This window comes from Artemia franciscana, chromosome 2 (assembly GCF_032884065.1).
Source record: "Artemia franciscana chromosome 2, ASM3288406v1, whole genome shotgun sequence".
Classification (NCBI taxonomy): Eukaryota; Metazoa; Arthropoda; class Branchiopoda; order Anostraca; family Artemiidae; genus Artemia; species Artemia franciscana.
The window spans coordinates 42,967,954-42,989,910 of record NC_088864.1 but is presented as its reverse complement, the minus strand read 5'-3'; the positions used below and the strand labels follow the sequence as shown (position 1 = coordinate 42,989,910).

The following is a 21,957-nucleotide window of genomic DNA, read 5'->3' as shown; positions in this document are numbered from 1 at the left end:
AGCAATTATCGTGTTAACGGTCATCGTGTTCAACCAAGCAAAACCACCATAAAGCGTTTTCTTCTTACGGGTTCCAAGCGTGTTGGACACGGGTTTCTCAAAACTGTAACGCGCCAGAATAGCATGGTTGGACATGGGTTCTGAGAGGAAATTCACCCGTGTTTAACAAGGCACTCATTACTATAATATGCACAATACGTGTCGAACTCCGTGTTGGATGTGGGTGGTCTGAAAACGAGATTCTTATAAAATCAGACTGAAAAAGAAAAACACGAATATCTTCTTGCCCTTTAAGCAAAAGTTTGTAGCAATTCTTTCACCCCAAAAAGTACATCTACCAACTCCACAAGGTTATCTCTATTTAAACTGTTCTTGAAGCTCATTCCAACGTTTTCGGCTAATATCTTCGAAAAGATAAGTCCTTTGTTTGTTTTTATCAAAGCGGTCTAACACTAAATCCTGAAGATGCACGTAGTCCATACAAAATAAACGGTTAAAATACACATTTATTTTAAGCTTCATTTAATAAAGTGTATTAATTTGAGGCTGTACAAAATTACGTACGGCTGTGCATAATTTTGTTTTAATCATTATGGAGCATTGTCAGTGGATTTTTGTATAGGTGGGGGAAAGGTATTCTCAAAAACTGTGCCTTCATGCCCAAATTTTCTATCTCTCGGTGAACCTTTAGATATTTATGGAGGACGATTTGGGAAGGGAGACTATGGTGGGGGACTAAAGCTTACATTCAAATTTCTACCGGTAAAAATGTGGAGGAGTGGAGGGGGATTGTAAGCAGCGCTATAAACATCTTCAGGTGTCAGGAAGGGGTTGCAAGTGCTACGAGTAGCTTAGTTTTCATTCAAAGTTTAAATGGTAATAATTCTCTTTTCCTTTTTATGTACTTCATTGAATGTATTCTTGTTCCCCAGGGACATTGCACCCTACTAGTGTCCGTGGGGAGAACCCCTATATAAAGGTTTGATTCGTAGAATCCATCTTGAAATCCGAGAAAATGACGACCTTTTAATTAGATTAAATAAAAAAAGCATTTTTTTTCTAACTGCAAGTAAGAAGCGACATTAAAACTTAAAACGACAGAAATTATTCCGTATATGAGAGGGATTGTCCCCTCCTCGACGCCTCACTCTTTACGCTAAAGTTTGACTCTTTCTCACAACTCTACTTTTTAAAACAATAAAAAACTTTAGCGTAAAAAACTCCTTACTACAATTCGTTACCACGAACTGTTTGATCTTGATATTTTAGGCTTTTGTCCTGATAAATAATTGAGGGGTTCTTTTTTTCAGGAATGATTTTCATTGTCAAAGTATTTTTTTATGAATATTAAAGAGCATACTTCTTTAGGCATCTTACCCTCCCCCCTAAACCATAAACTGCTGCCCCTCCTTAATAATATATCACTGTATTGTAAGGCAAATCACTTTAGTTAAATAAAGCATTAAAATAAACACTAGAAACTAAGGGGTGCTCTCATCCCTTAGCACCTTTATGAAAATCTCCCACATTTTCCAGGGAAAAATCCTGCCAGAAAATTTGATCTCCGCTAAAAATTTCCCCGGGCAGTTTCCCCGTAGCCCTCTCTTCATATATAAAATTGTGCATTCAAAACGAAAGAAAGAAAAATGAAAAGAAAACTGTATATGAATTTAGAGTAATTCTTCCCTGAAAATTTCCTTCCCACTGAAAACTAATAAATAAAAATTTAAAATTAACATAGACATCAAAATATTTGAGATATTAAAGAATCAAAGTAACCTAACAGTCGTTATTAGTACAAAGAAATGTATACAACTATAAAAAAGTAGCCCCTCCACCCACAAAAATGGACCTTGACTAAATTACATTGTCAGAGCACATATCCTTAAGCAGCCAATCCTAAAGCAGGGGCCTCAGGCCTTTATCTATGGAAATAGTGTTCCGTATTTCCTCCAAAGTCAGAGTCAAGAGTGTAGTGGCGTGAATTAAGGAGGGATCAAGGGGAGGAAAGGGGTTAGTTATCCTTCCCAGATTTGTTAGCCTCCCTCCGCCCTAGAATTTTTTAAGTACATTTTATTATTGAAAATAATTTTTGTTCTTGTATTTTCATTGTAAAATTGCGAAATTGAAAAATATATCTAGATTTTGAATAATAGATTTTCTTGTCCCCCTTCAATTTCCGTTAGTTGTCGTGACTACAAAAATAAGCGTTTCAGGCCCATTGCCATATATTTTAAAGAAGGTTCGTCATAGCAAAATTTGAAGTTCTAATGCTCCCTCTGAGCAGCAAAAGACACATTTGGCCTGAACAGAGCAAAAACACTGTCAAGCAAACCTTATGTGATAGTTTATAAATTTAAAATTATTGAGATGCTTTGCATTAGACATCTTAGTCAAAGAAATTATGCATCCTTACAGTGACCGATTAGATTAAAAAAAACAAGTTTTTTTCAGTTGAAAGTAAGGAGCAACATCAAAACTGAAATCGACCGGAAAATTTTCTATATATGAAGGGACATCCCTATCCTGAGCCTCCGCTCCTTACGCTAAAGTCTTAAAATTCTTTAAAAATACTTCTAGTTGAAAGTTCCTGTTCACTCCCCGTGTCAAGAAATTCCCCAGTCTTGACACTCTCGCCCGAGTCAACCAATGGGTTAGGTTGACCCCCTTCCTTTCTCAGTCCTTTTCTTCTCCCCCGTGACTCTCAGCAAACACACTCCTTGCGACCAACACTGAATTAATTCAATTGAATTTGGGGGACTTGCCCGCTGGCAGGACAAATCTCCGGTCGTAGGCTTAGTCTCAGCAGATGGCAGTGTAAATTACTGCTCTACCGCTTATAACACCCTGGCAGGTGAGATACAGATAGTCCAATTGAGTGAGAGGCAGCTCTAATTTAAGAGGGGAGGGATAAGGAAGGAACGGCCTCTTCATAAAAGGATTTTTTTTCATTTTAAGCTTTGATGTTGTTCCTTACTTTCAGTCAAAAAGACTTTCTGTTTTTTTCTTAATTTCTGACCGTTTCTCAAGACATACCAGGAAATCCCCTTCCTTCATTCCATGTGAAATTGTCCTTAGAAAATTTCCCCTGGAAAATTTTTACCTCTTTAAACTCTTCCTCTCCCGTACAAAGCACCCCCCCTCCCGAAAAAAAAGAAGTCAAAATAATTTCCAGTAACAAATACTATATGTAAATAACAGGCACATTGCATAGCTTACATACCTTTCTCCGAGGGCTGTGGGGGTCATGTCACTCCCAGAGGTATAGTTTCTGGACTTTTCAACTATGATGAATCAAATGACTAACTCCAATAACAAATTTTTTCCAATTTCCAATACTGTCTGTAAACAATGGACAAATTTCAAAACTTACAGCCCTTTCCTAAGGGGCTCTGGGGGGGCATGTCATCCCTTGAGGCACATGTATTGGACCTTTCAATTGTGACAAATTAAATGACTGTCTAAAATTTCATTTGGATGTCTTAGGGGAAAAAGGGGTATGGGATAGGGTCTAGCTGACCTCCATTCAGTATGGTTACTTAAAGAGACACTGAAACTTTTTTTGGAATGAGCCCTTTACCAATCTTCTAAGACCCTTGGTTCGACACAATCATCTCTGGGGGGGGGATAACAAGGAAGAAACATCCATAATCTTTCTTTGGCAAAAAAATACACAGTTAGACATGCTTAGATCTAAGAGCTTGAAACCTATACAGTAGAGTTTTCTGATTGTTTTGTAATTAGGGAGGGGGGAAATGACTTAAAGAGGGCACTTTAACGCCAAAATATCCCAGCTCTCACTGAACCTTCACATAAATACAAAACTAGCTCTCAGGAAGGGATGGGCATGAAGGTAGAAATTGATATATAATCCCTCTTGATTTCTGAGAATATATCTTGTCTAAGTTGTTATTATGAAAATAAAGAGTAACATTAGACCCTAAAATAAGCATAATTTATTTAGTAAAGGAGGGGACAGCCCCTTTCTCATCCCCGACTTCCGCTTCATGGTCGTTAAAGTTTGGGGGATACTCCTTCGGTCAGAAATTGAAAGTTCTAGTCATATTTGAGTCGAAAGGGGTCGGTGACCAACCAACCCCTGTCCTAAAACTATTTTTGATATCTGGTCCTTTTATTAACCATTAGGACATATGATTGACATTTTGAGGTACATATTTTGTACTTTCTCTGCGGCTACTCAATTTTGCGTCCAGGAAAATTTTCCATGGGTGGAGGGGAATTATCTGGGGTAATTTCTTTGGGGGGGATTTCAAGCAGAGAAACACCGACCCCGACAAACATGTAGGTACTCAGTTGGTCCCAGTTTTCTGAACTAAGAAATACCTAGGAATGGGTATTTAAAAAACTTTATAAGCAGTGAAAATTATTCCCCGCGGAAAACGTCCCTTGGATATTCCCATCAGGAAATTTCATCAACAGAAAATCCCCCGCTGAAAACTCCCTCATAGTAATTCACCCCATTGAAGATTCTCCCACAAGCAAAATTTAGCAGTCATAAAGAAAGTACAAAATAGGTAGCTCAAAATCTCGATCAGATGTCCCAAGGGGCATCAAAAAGACCAGATATCAAAAACAGTTCAAGGACAGGGGCTGGTTGATTTCTACTCACATTTGACTATAAGAAAAACGACTAGAACTCTCAATCTCAGATCGAATGAGCATCCTCTGAAGTTTCTATGACCATTAGGGAGGGATGGGGAACCCTACTGTAGAATATTCAAGATCTCATTAAGAAATATTTGGAATAGTGTATTTTTTGTCAAAGAATGATCATGGATAAAACGACACAAGTAAAAGAATATGGAATTGACCTGAGACAGTGAAATTTACATAAACCCTAAGAATTTTCGGTTCTATATCCAATCTGTCTCAGCAATTTACGTATATAAACGAAACAGCACATACAACAAAATGGAATCTTTAAAACTAAAATTAAAACAGTCCCAGGTTTCATGTTTTTATGATGGAAAGGCAGTCTGGTCTTCGCTGTTATTTAACGATCATGGATGCGTTTTGTTTGTTGTTCTTTTATTGTTTTTATTCCCCCAGAGATGATCGAACCAAGGGTCCTAAAAGACTGGGAGAGGGCTCATTCGAACAAAATTAAAAGTTCAAGTGCCCTTTTAAGTGACCTAAGAGAATGGAGGCCAAATAACCCACTTTTCATGCCTCTTTCCCCCCCAAAGATATACGAATGAAATTTTGAGATAGCCATTTGGTTTATCATAATTGAAAAGTCCAATAAATATGTCCCCGGGGATGACGTAACCCCCAGGGCCCCCCTTTGAAAGGTCTGTAAGTTTTGCAATGAGTCCATTATTTACAGATAGTATTTTTTATTGGGAGGCATGCAGATATCTTTCAGGGGGAGTTGTCTGCGGGGGAGGGATTTCCAGGGGAAATTTTCAGTGGGGAGAAAATTTTCTGGGAAGAATTGTTCTGAATTCATCTGTAGAATTCTTTTCATTTGTCTTTCTTTCTGTTTGGATGCCCATTTTAGATATAGAAAGAATGTTACGAAGGAATAGTCCGGGAAATTCCAGCGGGGGTCAAATTGTCTGGCAGGATTTTTCCATGGAAAAACGCGGATAATACCCACAAGGGTGCAGGGTCACACCTCCCTTCTTATTGCAAAAAAGTGTATCTGGCGTTCATTTTAGTGCGTTATTTAACTGAAGTGATTTGCTTCATAATACAGTGATATATTATTAAGGAGGGGCAGCAGGTCTTTGTGTAGGAGGGGGGGATAATATACCTAAAGATGTATATTTCAATGGCTTAATTTTCTAAGCCTCTTTGAGCCTTTAGATGAAAATTGAATGAGCTCTTGGGACTTTCTATCTAATTATTCTTGGTTTCCAGGTATATGTTTAGTCTATGCCTTTACTATTGGTTTTTGGGGGGAGTAGTAATGTCCAAGTTTCCTAATAGTAACCAAGTTGATTCAGGTTATGTTTTCCAACGATAAATCCTGCATTTTAGGGTTGGGCAAATTGGAGAGTTTACAATCCTTCCCAGGGGACTGTGAGGGCATGGCATCCATGGAGGCATAGTTAAATTGTTCTTTGTTTCCACGTATATTTTTGGTCCATGCATTTACTTTTGATGCTTGGGGGAATTAGTAGTGTCCAAGTGTCCTAATAGTGACCAAGTTATTTCAGCTTTTGTTTCACAATCATAAATTCTGCATTTTAAGAATGCGCATATTGGAGAGTTTACGATCCTTCCCAGGGGTTTTGAGGGCAGTCGCCCCCTCCCCCAATAAATTGGAGAAAAAACTATTATATAGACCATGCCTCTTGACTATCCGAATATAGAACCTTTTTGCCCCCCCCCCCAATAAAAATTCTGAAGCTACTCCCTTGACTGTTGGGGTTTTGTTATTCCCAGAAGCATAGTTATTTAGATTTTCGGCTATTTTGAGCAAGATTGCTATTCCAAAATGTCGATCAGATATATTTTGGGAGATGGCAGTTAAAATTGGCACAGGGAACTAGTTACCCCCTCCCCAACCATTTCTCAGCATCCCCTCCAACAAGCCCTCAAAGTAAAACCCTCAACCATTCAAGAGATGCTGCAAATACGCCTTTTCGACAAAATAGATGCACATGGTATCTTTATTATTTAGTTGAATATGCCCCTCAGCATTCCTCGATATTTCGCCTTCATATACGTAACCTTTTCACATAACCTCAACACATTCAGAATCAAACATTTCATCTTTTCCTAAAGATTAAATTAAAAAAAACAAGTTTTTTTAAATGAAAGTAAGGAGCAACATTAAAACTTAAAACAAACAGAAATTACTCCATATATGAAAGGGGCTTTCCTCCTCAACGCCCCGCTCTTTACGCTAAAGTTTGACTCTTTCTCTTAACTCTATTTTTAAAACAGTAAGGAACTTTAGCGTAAAGAGCGGGGCGCTGAGGAGGAAAAGCCCCTTTCATATACGGAGTAGTTTCTGTTTGTTTTAAGTTTTAATGTTGCTCCTTACTTTCATTTAAAAAACTTTTTTTATTTAATTTTTGGACGTTTTAAAATTAATGCATGTTTTGATCTTGGCTCTCCGCACATAAATAATTAAAACGAAATTTGCATATTAATTAATTGTAATTAATCAGAAGATTTTGAGAAAAAAAAGAGAGGGAGGAGGCCTAGTTGCCCTCCAATTTTTTGATTACTTAAAAAAGCAATTAGAACTTTTAATTTTTTACTAATGTTTTCATTGGTAAAAAATATACGTAACTTACGAATTAATTTACGTAACGAACTTCTATATTCGTATTTTTTTTATTGCGTGTTTGAGGGGGTCCATCCCTCGTCGATACCTCGCTCTTTACCCTAAAGCTTAAATTTTGTCCCAATTCCTTAAGAATGACCTCTGAATCACAAAGGTCGTAGAATAAATAGTTGAAATTACTAAAAATACTTTAGCGTAAAGAATGACGTATAAAGAGGAGGTAAACCCCTCATATGCGTAATAATTTTTGTTCGCTTTAATTTTTAATGCTGCTCCTTACTTTCAGTAGAAAAAACTTTTCATATTTATTTGTTCGTTGTTTTTTTTCAAATAATACTAGAAAACCCTGCGCCCCCTTCATTGAAATTATCTTCCCCCATGGCAAGTTTCTCCATGGAAACATCCTCCCACGTAAACCTCCCTCAAATATCCCCTCTAAACAAAAAAATCCCCCTGAAAATGTCTGTACACTTCCCAGTAACCATTACTATATGTAAACACAGGTCAAAGTTTGTAACTTGCAGCCCCTCCCACGGGGACTGCGGGGGAGTAAGTCGTCCCTAAAGACATAGTTATTAGGTTTCTCGACAATTGTGAAAAAAAACGGCTATCTCAGAATTTTGATCTGGTAACTTTTGGGAAAAAATTAGCGTGGGAGGTGGCCTAGGTGCACTCCAATTTTTTTGGTTACTTAAAAATGGCACTATATCTTTTCATTTCCGTTAAAATGAGCCCTCTCGCGACATTCTAGGACTACTCAGTCGATACGATCACCCCTGAGAAAAAAAAAAAAAACAACAAAAAAACAAACAAATAAACACGCATCCGTGATCCGTCTTCTGGCAAAAAATGCGAAATTCCACATTTTTGTAGATAGGAGCTTGAAACTTCTACAATAAGGTTCTCTGATACGCTGAATCTGATGGTGTGATTTTCGTTAAGATTGTATAGCTTTTAGGGGGTGTTTCCCCCTATTTTCTGAAATGAGGCAAATTTTCTCAGGCTCGTAACTTTTGATGGATATAACTGATCTTGATGAAACTTATATATTGAAAATCAACATTAAAATGTTATTCTTTTGATGTAACTATTTGTATCAAAATTCCATTTTTTAGATAATCTTTTCCTAATGATAAACCCTACATGTAAACAATGGATACATTGCCTAATTCACAATCGTCTCCTTCGAGGTCCTGAGAAGAATGGTGTCCCAGAATTCTTAACTATTAGGGTCTTGACTAATTTGGACAAAATTATAGTTACAAAATTATGACCATTGTTAAGAATAGGGGATAATTAAAAAAGACAAGGATTAGAGGGGCTGATTGCCCTCCAATCTCTCTTCAACATCCCCTCAACATACATTGAAAGTTTCAACCTAATACCACTAACCGTTCTTAGATATTACTGCTATTTCCTTTTCGCAATCAGAAAGGACAAAACGTGTTTTGATTTTGTTTGGCATCTCTCTCAACATCTCTATAAAGTTTTACCTTAAAAACCTAAGCTGTTTTGGATATCCAGAATCAAACATGCCCTCTTTTTCCAATTAAAAACCTTATAGGCTAACAAGGAGGAACTTACAAAACTTAAAGCCCTAATACCGAGGGCAAACGGGAGGGGGTGTCAACCCCGGAGGCATAGTTACTTGTCCTTTTGACTATCTTGAATAAAATTTCTGTCTTAAGACTTAGATCGAATGCATTAGGGGGAAGAAGAGCATAGGGGAAAGGTTGTTGTCCTCCGATCAAATTTGAGTCTTTGAAAGGGGAATGAAACTTTTGCTTTTCAATTCAACGAGGTCCCTGAAAATTTTGTATGACCAAACTTTCCATAAGAAACTTATATCTTAACAATAAGCAGCTTGCAAAACTTACAGTCTTTGTCCCAGGGACTAGTTGGTGTCCACCCCGGAGGCATAGTTGTTTAAACTTTGGGCTATCTCCAACAAAATCTGGTTGCCTCCAATCATTTTCGATTCTTAAAAAGGGCACTATCTCTACTAATTTGCAATGAAATGAGTCCTTTCTGTAGTTTACACGACGAAGCGTTATATGAAGCGCTTCTGCGTAAAAAAATAATTAATAAATAATAATACATTGAAGTCTTACGGCTCTTTAGTGGAGGCAACGCTGTAGTGTTGCCTCCACCTTAAACAGGCGAGTAGAACTTCGAATTTCCTATCTAATGTGTGAGTGGAAATTATCCGGGGAGGGGGAATTTTCTGTGAGAAAATTTTTATTCAACTGAAGTCACTTTTATGCAGTCCTAATAAGGGCTTACGCCAGATTTGCCTCTCACTCAATCGGACTATCTGTCTTGGCTTTTTCCATAATTAGCCAGGGCTTGATGCCCACAACTACTTGATTTTAGTCAAAAACAACGGAATCGGTTGAGGCCGAAGGCCTTGACCAAGTCTTACTGGAGAAAAAGTCAAAACAAATAGTCCGATTGAGTGAGAGGCAAAAATGACATAAGCCCTTATTAGGATTGTATAAAAATGATGTCAGTTCATTTCTTCATAGACAATTCCATCTATCATCCGTCCATGCGTCCACGGGGAACGCCTAGATCCCCCTCATGACATTTCCATCTTGTTTTCCACAATTTTATGTGTACTGACCTGAAAGGAAATTAAAGGCCATTAACTTGGTATTTTTTTTCAGGTTGCCCTTTAGGAACATTTTATGATGATGAAAAATATTGTCTGTATCGAACACCTTTTATACAATACTTGGCGTTAATGCAATGCTATCATATATCTTTTTGCTCTTTAAATGCATATGAATATGACGCCAATCACATGACAAATATATTTATTTTTCTTAATTACGACTCTAAATCTGTAGTCTAGAGGAATATATTTTGCCAAAGCCATGTACCAACTTTCACAAATAAAGGGTGGATAGATTGGACCAACGGGACCTTAGTGAAAACAATAAATTTCGAAGAAAACGTGCTAAATTTTTTTTTACTAATCTACTACAAAGTTTCAGACCATTTAGACACCTAATATAAAATTTCAGGACAAAGAGTACCTCAATTAAGACAAAAAAAATCTGGTTGAAATTATTCACAACTTCCTTTAAAAAAAATAATCCTGTTTAATAAATGACTTTTATATGCATTTAATAAAACAATCAAACAATTACAACAAAATGTAGTTTAAAAACAAAATCTTTCGACAAAAAAGGTGGATTAAAATACAGTTTTATTCGAGGGTATCTAGGAGACGTCGCTGTAATACAAATTTATTTGAAATATTTTATTGTATATTATACCGTAGAGAAATCCAAAAACTTATGAGATTTCCAGGAATTAATATAAACATATATTAAACAGTCAGTTTATTTTATGAATTTTTTCTAGTTATATAGATTTTTGGTGATTTTTTAGTCTATGTTTTGAAAAATAAAACCACACTTAAAAAAATACAAATCGGTTTCAATTAAACACAAATTACCTTCAAGTCGTTCAGATGTTTGAAAGGGAAGGAAAAGTAGCACCACTTCCATTTTTGACCTTCCATAGGGAAATTATCTATAGTTTTTTATAGTCAATTGTGATATAGTGATATGAATAATAAATAATAATAATAATTTATTTATCACCCACTTCACAAAACAGAGGTTAAATGGAGTAAAAATACAAAAGAAAAACAGCAAAAGTAATACAAAAGAAACAAATTTAATCACATACAGAATAAAGACGGATAAGGCGATGAAAACATCCTAGCCTATAAAGCGCTTCAATAGCTAGCTTCACAGATAATTTTTCAAAAGCACCATTGATATCTGTCGCACAATACTTTTTAACCAGTTTTGCATTCCGATTAGAACGAGGTAGATATAAAAGAAATTTGCAGTACCGGTAATAATTTATGCGAATACGTTTTAGATCACCAGTCAACAGAAGTGGCCTAATACCAGAACAGAAGAGCACAGAATGATCACAAAAATTTGAGTAAAGCCAAGTTAGCGCTCTTCTCCTATAGTGTCCACGATTTTCTACAATCTTAGAGTAACCGAGCCTCAGCTTATCACTAATATCTTTGACAGCGCGAGACCGGAGAGCATTCATAGAATCGCAAACTGTTATACCTAGCCAACGAAACGATTTAACACGAGGAATACTAGAACCATCGCAGTATAGTGATTCTTAACAATTATTACCGTTGAAAACAAGAAACTCACACTTGTCAATATTTAGGTACAGGCCGATATCACGGAAAGCAGAAGTAACTGACTTCACTGAACGGGCAAGACCAGACTCAGTTTGACTAATTAGAAGAAGGTCATCCGCATAAGCCAGATATGAGATATCAGATGGTCCTAGTAGGCACGTAGTCGATATTGTTGATAATACATTTTCAATACAAGCATTAAAAATATACGGCGAAAGAACTCTCCCTTGTCTTACACCGCAACGAACAGGGATATGACCAAAATAAGAATTATCTAATTACTTAAGGCGAAGGTAAGAATGGGAGTACCAAAAACGAAGCACGTGAATTACCGACGGATTTACTCCTCTCTGGCATAATGCTGTCCATGCTTGAGTATGACAAATACTGTCAAATGCCTGAGACAAGTCTAGGGTTGCGAAATGAAGTACGCGACGAGTGAGATGGGCATCTTTTAATAAAGGAGTCAAAGCACGGTGAGCATGCTGACAGCCTAGCCCAGATCTAAAACCAAATTGATTATCATCATTTAGAGCAAGCTTAGTGATATAAGGTAGTAGGAGGTGTTCAAAAAGCTTTCTAAGAGTACAAGCTACCGTTATGGGCCTATAAGAACTACAAGAAACCGGATCTTTTCCTTTTTCTAGAAGTGACGTAACGCTACCGCATAAGAACGAGTCGGGCACACACGAACTACTCAAACACATTTGAAAAAACAGTTGGAGATGAGATACCAGTTCAAAAGAATTCGGAACAAGATTCAAAACACTAATCCCATCAACATCCAAAGATTTTTATTTTAAACCCTTAATACCTTTAACAATAGCCCGCTTTTCAACTGGAATCACATATCTCTGACATAAACGTGACGGTAAATTTGTTTCAAGTAAACATGAGAAACGCTTATGCACTGCATAATTAACATTCGAAAATATTTTTGAATAATGTTCAATCCAAGATGGACGAGATATAATATCACTAGAACTTGCATCGGGAAACTTGGCAGAATTTATCACTTTTCGCCACTCACTATTACTTTTCGGAAAAGTTTCACCGGAGTAACGAACGGGACGAAGATGGCGTTTATATTCGAGTTTCGTCTTTTGTTTTAGATCAAACACAGTACCCCGAGAAGGTCGACCACAGGCAGGCCAGATTCTTAACCAGAATTTGGCCTCAGCAAAGGATTACACTTCCAAATTGGTTTTTGGGTATTCCGCCTGACACGGATCAGCGGGATGGTCACATCTTCAGCTTGCTTTATACATAAGATAATGTCACGATAATAGCGATTCAAATCAGCACGAGCATTGTCAATAATAGGGTACGCATTTGTGCAAAGAAGATGGAAAGGGACACGTACGGTGGACAGAAGAGCTCCAAGTGTAGCAAGGTAAAGAGGCATGTTTGCACTAGACCAATCACGTTTTTCAAACCACTTATGCGACATTGAGGGTTGGTTCGAGTATATGTCAGAAGTAACCATAATATCAAAATACAGAGGTAAATGATCATAATCTCTCTCATCTTCATCAAAATGTACTGCTGAAGTTTGTAATGAATGATGGCAGATACAGTGGTCTAAATTTGAGACAGAACCACTACAGTGGATATATGTAAAATTGAGGTCTTTCGTTAGGACCTTAAATACTGAGGGTAGACACTGAAAAAGCGCTTCCTTTCGTGTCGAGGAAACGGTGATGTCACAGTCTAAGTCGCCTATAAGCACCCACTTGTATCCCAGACGCTCAATACCAGATATGAGAGTCTTTAATTTATTGCAGGCATTCGCATAGCTGGAGAAGGAAGAAACAGATCTTCTATCACGGGGCAAATAGGTGTAGATTATGATCACGTCTGCAAGCCAGATTGCAGGATAGTGTTCAGAGGATTGGTCGCAGCTAGGAGACTAATAGCTAGGCAGAGACCGCTTAATTGTACAGGCAAGACCACCAGAAGGCCTGCCTCGGGTACGTCGGGCATTCGTGATGAAAACAGCATGTTGAGAACTTCGCCTTAGATAGTTTACACTGCAACTTGGGAGCAGGTGTTCTTGTAAGAAAAAAACATCATGATTAGCTAGTTTCTCATCCAGGCTTAACACTTTATCCTTGATCCCATTGATGTTGAAAGAGCAAACTGAGACTTTATACTCATTCATGATTGCAAGCGAGAAGGTAGTGGAACTTTGGAATTAGCAAGAGCCTTTAGTTTGGAGCAACTAAAACTGTAAGCAACATGATTACCACTACAATTTGCACACTTTGGGGTGTTACTGCCAGGTGAGTCACTGGAGTTCATATGGGGACCAGAGCACCGTGAGCATCTGTAGTTTTTATCGGGACATTTTGCAGCAAGGTGGTCAGATGATTGACATTTCCTGCAGCACCTAGGAATTCGCCGATATTCATACACTCGGAATAGTTCATAGCCTATCTTCAGTCCAGATTTAAGGGCCGAGGAAAGAGAAATTTCGTCTTCGAACATAATTTTCACACAATTTGAGCTCCCAATTCTCATAGCGTCTCGAACACCCCTGCAAGCCTTAAGAGGCGCAAGATCAAAATCTTGTGCAACGCCTTTCATGATACCAAAAAACTTTTCTCCACCATTTTTGCTTCATAATCACGAAAAACCGAGCGCGCAGATTTGCAAAAGTCAGCAGCGGCCATGCTATCGATCTTCACAATCAATTTATCACCAGAGGCTCGCACAGGGCATAAGGAAAGGACTATATTGTTGGTCTACTGTTTAGCAATTGATTCCCGCTAAACACAACAGTCTAACCCATTCAACGGCTTTAAGCATTCGTACTTTAAGCGGTGGGCATTAGCTAGATGGGATGACTGTCTGACTGTCTGGTATTTATTAGCGAAAGAGAGAGAGAGAGCGAGAGAGAAGCTTGACTGCTGGCTGCGGAAATTCAGATCATAAGCTGACATTTTCTCATTAACTTGCGAAAGAGTCTGTTGAATTCCATTAAGCTTAGAAGCTATCCTGGAGTAAGCAACTGCTGGAATACAGGGGAATTCGGCTGGGGAACGGATAACAAAGACAGGCATGTCCTCAGAAGCACTCTGATTTTGAAGAAGCTCTAACATGTCTTTCAAGTGATTCAAAGCTGTGTTTGAACCCGTGCGCCTTGGATAGGGCTCGGTCAGTTTCGGCAGCGAATCCCACAGGATTTTCTTCGATTTGGAAATATCACATGACTCGAAGAATTCTACTGCAAGTTTTAAAATCACTGTAGCTTCGACACCTTTTTCATTATTAAACTGCAGAAAGTTCAGAACCGGGGCATAAACAAAGCAGTCCGTATCCGAATCAGAGTCCATTTTCATGAAAATAGTCTATTAATCCAATTCCGAGTCAAAAACATAACCATGTGCAAAACACATCTTAACCGCACTAAAGCTGAATGGTAGTTGGCTAAATTTCAGAAGCTCAAAATACCAATAAGCGAGGGAAGCGTAGGCTCCTGCTATCTATTCCCCGCAATTTAAGGGAGACGCACTCTCGGCAGATACAACGACACTTGCTACAGAAAACCTCCCCTCTTCTGCTCACTTATAAGTAAAAATTTCCAAAAATAATTAATGAGTCTATATGATTTGATAATTATGACCATACGATTATCTCTCGCTTACTTAAATGCTGCGGAATAATATTACTCAAGGTCACGAACTTTAATCCTTTGCCAGGTATTGCGAAATCTAACTAGTTCGCAGGGATTAAAATTCACTGAAAAAGCTTACTGGTTTGAAATTTATGATATCCAATTCTAGACAGATTATTTAATGTGCTGCTGTTTGTTAATGACAAATAAGTAACTCACTGCTTGAAACATGAAGGTTTTCTATAACACACAAATGACGCAAAAACCTTCTCAAAGCTTAGGGAGAAACAACCCTACTCCCTTTTGCAGTAAATTTCTGTTCGTTTTAAGCTTGACTTTGTAATTCAATCTAACTTCTACTCGTTTTAGGATTTAAATTTTAATCTGTTTCAGCATCTGTTATCTTTATTTTAGATATGAAAGTTCATTTAAATTTTTGTTTGTTTTGGGTTCGATTTATTTGCTGATATTAACTTGTGTTTGTTCTAAGTTCGAATTATTATAGAACTTTACTTTTGCTCGTCTTAAGTTTTAGTATGGTCTTTACTTTTCTTTGAAATTTTTTTTTTACTTGACAAGACAGTATCGTTTATTTGGGTGTTTAAGGCCGTTTCCCAAAAATCGATGTTCTACATTTTCTTTTTTGGCCATCGTTATCTTATCTCCTCGCAGTGCATACCCCATGTGGCTGTCTTCTATTTGATTATAATTTGCATGACGACAAGAACAAGGAAACCAATTTATCAACGAAGAAGTTTAACTTTTATTTTCTACCTCAAAAAGTATTTTATTATTTTTTCTTTCAAGCTGTGACTGTAAAACTTTGAAGATGGCTTTTTTTTAAAGCAAACTTTTGTTCCAAAGGGTAAGTATAACAAAAGTAATAGTGCTAATGAAAGCATCATGTTTTGAACTGAAGTCAAAGATCCAAAGAAACCACAGAAAACCATGAGTATTGAAAATAAGTTTTCCATCATGTAACAATGTTGGTCATGCTGTAAACAAGATCAAAAATACTTCTTTGTACTTTTATTTAAAAATGAAGGGGGGAGACAACTCTGATTCACTGTTTGGTAGTTTGTGGTATGACTAAGGCCTTGTAATCATGAAGCACTAAACTTATTTTTCCTTTGTTGGAATTATAAATCTGCACCGGCTATTGAACGAGGAAAGAAGTTTAATATTTGACTGTAATTTCATGATGCTGATAGGGTATCTAGTGACTCACGTGTGGAAACATAATGAAAAAAATGAGATGGAATTTTTGATGATATTTTGAATATTATATATAGGTAGAAAAATAGAGACCAAAATGAAAATAAGTCCTTGTGCTTGGATGTTTTCTCATTTTTGACAAAATAGCTGATTGTAGAGTAATCTATTTTTTCTACAATCAGCTTGCAAAGTAATTTAAATCATGTGGATTAAATGCTGAATAATTTGGTAGATTTTTATTAGTAAAATCATTCGAGTTCGTAAAAAAAAGTATTCACTCATTCACACATAATTTAATGGATAAAAACAGACAGCTAGTGCGATTCTTCTGATGGCATCTCCTCCTCTTCTGGCTTTGCTTCCTTTTCTGCATGAACTAATTGATAAGAATATGGCAGTGCGTGTGTATAAACGTAAGACTTGTACTGGACTTCAGGGACTTTGTATTCAACTTCAACTGGCTTCACCTGCTTAATTTCAACTTTTGGAGCTTCAGGTACAAATGGAGTATACTTCAGCTCAATTGGTTTAATTTCCTTGACTTCAACTTTTGGAGCATCAAAAACAACATGGTGAACCGGCGAGACAACTGGAGTAACTGGAACACCTGGTGCTGCATATTTGAATTCTACTGGCTTCGTTTCCTTGACTTGAACAAATGGTGCATTATAAGCTACGATGGGATGAACTTGAGGGACAGCATATTTAAATTCGACGGGTTTTAATTCTTTAACTTCTACTTTTGGTGCCTCATAAGTAAAATACTGTTGAGCAGCAAATTGATGTTCAATTGGATTTACAACTTCTAATGCTTCAGTTTCAACGACATCTTCATTCTTTGCTTCCTTGACTTCTACTTTCGGTGATTCATAAGTAATGACTGGTGCTGAAAATGTTGCAGGTACAATGGCTGGTTGACTATAAGAAACAGCAACGGGAGTTCTTACATTTTGGACAACTGGAGCTACTGCTTGATATGCATGACCTTCTTGGATGCTATATGCAAAATTGCCACCTAGCCTGTCTGACCTGACAATAGCACTATCGTGGGCAGGTGCTCGGAAAAAACTGGGGCCGAGAGGGACGACACCACAGCTGACGGCAGATAAGGAGAGCATGAGAACGGCAAACTGAAAGAAGAATAAATGTTTATACACAGGCTACTACAGACCTATTCAAGAAATTTAGAAGAATTATAAGTTCTAAAATTCAATATAATAAGGAGACAATGAAGTGTTTTTCAAACTGTTCAAGAAAAAGGAAGTGAAAAGCAGCCTTTTTTTATTGGTAACATACACTATAAAAAATTAAAACTTGAAAACGTTATAGACATTAAAAATTCCTGATATGAAAAAAAGTAACCTATTGAAGGCATTAGCACAAAATATGTATATAACCAAAGAAAAGGGAGACTCCTCCCCTAGAGTTTGAAAAATTCCTTTTTTCACTGAAAATTCTTTTTTTGCATTTTCATTGACAACATTGAAAAAAGCAACTTAGTTGAAAAATTTGCTTAGATTTTGAAAAATACATTTTTGCTCCTATTCCTCCTATGTTTCCGCTAACTGATGTCACTGCAAATATGTGTTTTAAATTATTGCTTGTCTTTGTAGGGAAGGGGATAATTGCTGCAAACCAATTGCCATCACCTTTTTAAAGAAGGCTTATTTTAGCGAAAATATGAAGGACACGATTAGGCCAGAATAGGGCCACAATACTATTTAGGAAGCCTTATGTGATAATTTATCCATTTAAAATTATTGTACTTTGCATGAAACATCCAAATCTCTGAAGATACATTCCTAATCATTAAGTGTATGATTTCAGTCATAGCTAAAGCATGACAAAATCAACAGTTGTTGTAAACAACTATTTGTAAGCTTTCTTTGACTGGGCTGGTTCAATACTCCATTCATACAAGTACAATATTATATAAATACTGATTACTTGCTAAGAAGGTTTAATGGACCCTCTCTGAGAGGGGGGAGTTTTTACAGCCTCAAATAGCAGTATATAAGAGCAGATTTGTGGTTTAGCCTCCTTTTGTTTAGAATAATATATTTATGCTTGCCTCGGCTTAGAAAATGAAGTGGTACTTCTCCTGCTAAGGAAAAACTGGGAGTGTAAAGTAGGAGGTTAAACTATGCTATTTTCTCAGAGTATTGAGGGTCACCCTGAAAAACCAAATCCATCCGAAAAACTCTACACTTACAGAGATTATAAAATTATGGCCTTAACAAATTTTTTTGGCAGTTCAGACCCACTAATGGAAGCTTTACTTTTACTAAACTCTTTATTTTAGAACAAGGAATATTTTGTTATTCAAATATTTCTTTTATCTAGTACAAAAAGATTGGATCTCGATAAATTACCATTTGATTACATTGTTGATTGATCTTACAGTCTTTCAAAAATTTGAATTGAAAATTGTACTGTCTCTGGCTTTACTGATAACCTCACTCGATGCCTTACTTTACTGGGTACAGCTTGGGTTTTGAGTTTCGGAGGGGGAAATATAAAGAATGTGCCGACAAAACCGTCCAATGTGTCGACAAATACTGACACATAAGCTTAATTAAATTTAAAACATAAGCTAAACTCCAAGGTGGCGGCGCCGTGCACCCACACCTTTGAACTATTTTTGGGGAATCCTCCCTCCCCCTTTTTGCTGCGCTTCTGCTTACTGAAATCCCTATATGTTAAAGTGACAAAACTTAAATGGATACATTACATCTTGAAGCATTGCGACAAAGAATAAATATTTAAGTACATGTTTCGGTTCTTCTAAGGCACAAGCTTAACTTAGCGTAAAGAACAGTGGGTTGGTGGGGTGGCAAGTTCCTCGTAGAGTAGGATAAGTTTTTGTTTTAGCAGTAGATAGCAATCAGGGATTTAAATCAACATATTCCTGGGAAAGAAAACTACATCTATGGTGAAAAATGGGGATGGAAGGGAGGAAGATGGAGATGTGAAAGAAGAATACAACAATAGATACTATTAAACACTAGAAAGATGAAAAAACTAGAAAGATAGATGCTAAACTGGCATTATCAAAAATATCCTTTCCTAAAATATTTAAGTATAGCTTCATTTCTTACCGATCGCATTTTGAAGCAGTGTTTGTAGAATGCTTTGTAAGAAAGATGAATCAACTAACTGTTGTTTGAAAAAGGTGCTTTACATCATATTTATATTCCCGCTATTCAAAGACGTCACTTCAGATCTGTGATGGAAGCGTACGGGTGTGGCTAAAGATTTCAAGGTCGTGTACAGAGTGATGAACTTCCATTCAAAGTAGCAGAACAAGAAAAAAAATCCATAAGCCAAAAAAGCGGTATATGACGATTTTTCTGTTCGAAAATACTCAGTTTAAAACGAACCGTCACTAAAATATAAACAAAACTACGTTTTTACGTTTGCAAATAGATATGTGTTTGCAAACACTCGATAGAAACTATGCCTACCAATTCAGCATATCAGAAAACCGTATTGCAGAAATTTTAAGTCCCTATCAGCAAACATAGAACATTTTGTATGTCTCCGAGACAGATGATTGTGGATGAATTTTTGCTACATTTTTGGCATTCACAAATGCTTTAAACATAACACAATGAAACTTTACCGTAAAGAATGAGGGTTTAAGAAGGGACAGCTCCTTGAAAATTTTTAAAATTTAATGCCGCTTCATTTAAAAAAAAGTTTTAAAATTAATCAAACGGAAATGACTATGAATCCTAAAGCTGATGATATCAAACCTGACGTAATCTAAGACATCAAACCTAAAGCTGCCCAAAATTACAATGATTAGAAAAGGCAATTTTAAAACAAACACAAATTACCACAAATAAGAGTTGGGATGAGTTTCCCTCATCCCGACTTTAAAGATTATTTGTAATTTCTTAATAAATTAAAACTGTATTTACTGCTATAATCAATTCACGAATCAACCAGGAACGTACATTAGCTGCGCATAATTTTACGTTGGACTAAGACCTCTCGATGCATGCTCTCTCATTCGAATTATTCTTTTGAATATGGCAATTTTCACAAAGTTGGGCAAGTCGCAATATGCTTAATATATATGCTACCGTGAGTGTCCGAATTATGTTTAAAGTCGACAGTCACCGGTGAATATTCGGAATTCCTTTTTCTCTGCTTGGATTCAATTGGCTCTGCAAGTCAGCCTTTTCCCCAGTCTTATGCAAGCTATGATGGTAAAAGTTAAAATTAGGTTAGGTTAGATTATGTTACTTTTTCTTAGATTAGGTTAAATATGGTTCCAAATCTCAAAAATGAGTTGAAAACCTAACCTAAGCTAACTAAACCTAATCAAGCCCAATCAAGCCTAACCTAACGTGCGATCATCAAACCTTGCATGAAATTGAAAAAGTAGACTGGCAACGCTGATCCAAGGAGAAAAAAAAGTATTTTGGACATCCACCGGTAAATGTCGACATCCACCAATTTTGGGATATTCACGGTAACATCTATATATTCTGTAGGGTCTGACTCAAAAAGGCAGGTTTTCAATTTTATGAACATTCAATTAAATTGGCCACATTAAAATTTGTATAGCTTTTGTAAAAAAAAAACAAAACAACAACTGTGAAATGCATAGCTTTCAGGTAGGTATAATTATAAACATTGGCTCTTCTATATTCCATAAATCAAAACGTGCATGACAATTAAGAAGGGTAATAACCTACAAGACTATCAAGGTATAGTTGCTCAGTAATTGGTGACCCATGGAAAGACTAAAATCAAAACAGATTTTCATTTTGAAACTGGTCAATCCAAACCTAATTAAAATAAATTCATGATGCATTTGAGAATAGTCAGGAACCGTTCCAATGGGACCAAAATAAAAAAATAACAATGATGCATTCATCTTAGTGAAAGACTTAAAAAAATTGTATTCATTCCGCTCCGGACACATTATAGCAACTCTTGGCTAGTGTCACAGACAAGAATACTTTAGGAATGATACTTTAGCATCTTTCTTTGCCATAGATAAAACATCAGAGTTACCACACCATTTAAGTTTCTGTAGCAAAAGAAAAAAAAAACATGATCTGTTCCTCAAAAAACGATTTTTAAACCCGTTTTTTTTTTTATTAATAGTAACTTGATCCTCTATTATCCTACACATATTTCATTCTTTTAGATCAAAGATAAACCATGTATACAAGCTAATGGTTTATTAATTTACCCGAAAACGTTAACCAAACACTATCTATGTTGTTTTTCCTGCAATTGCAGCATGCACAAGCTAATAATCTTTATTTTATCAGTATTAATTAAAAAAAAAGTTCATTAACTGAAAGTAAGGAGAAACATTAAAAATCGAAACGAACAGAGATTATTCCGTATATGAATGGTTGCCCCCTCCTCAATGCCTTCCCTTTACGCTAAACCTGTTTTCACTTTTTAAAAAGCTTCCTATTCTAATAAAACGGCCCGTGTGTTTAAGTAGCCGTTCAAGAAAAAAAAATCGAGCAAACAGTTAAACTTTAGCACAAAAGAGCAAGGTATTGAGGAGGGGACAATCCTTCAAATGTATAATAATTGCTGTTCGTTTTGCTTTTTAATGTTGCTCCTTACTTTTAGTTAAAACTTGTTTTTCCCTATTTAATTCCTGATCTAATTTCGTTTCTCAAATAATGCCGGTAAATATGGCTCACT

General features: G+C 36.6%; 1 protein-coding gene across 1 annotated transcript; it reads right to left on the bottom strand.

Moving 5' to 3' along the window:
- Nucleotides 1–16,496: 16,496 nt before the first annotated feature.
- Nucleotides 16,497–19,514, bottom strand: LOC136042076 (uncharacterized). The gene is made up of 2 exons (XM_065726966.1): nt 19,374–19,514; nt 16,497–17,405 (listed from the first exon to the last, which is right to left on the bottom strand). Exons 1-2 carry the CDS (start codon nt 19,380–19,382, stop codon nt 16,590–16,592), a joined length of 825 nt encoding a protein of 274 aa, XP_065583038.1. The 5' UTR covers nt 19,383–19,514; the 3' UTR covers nt 16,497–16,589.
- Nucleotides 19,515–21,957: the final 2,443 nt, after the last annotated feature.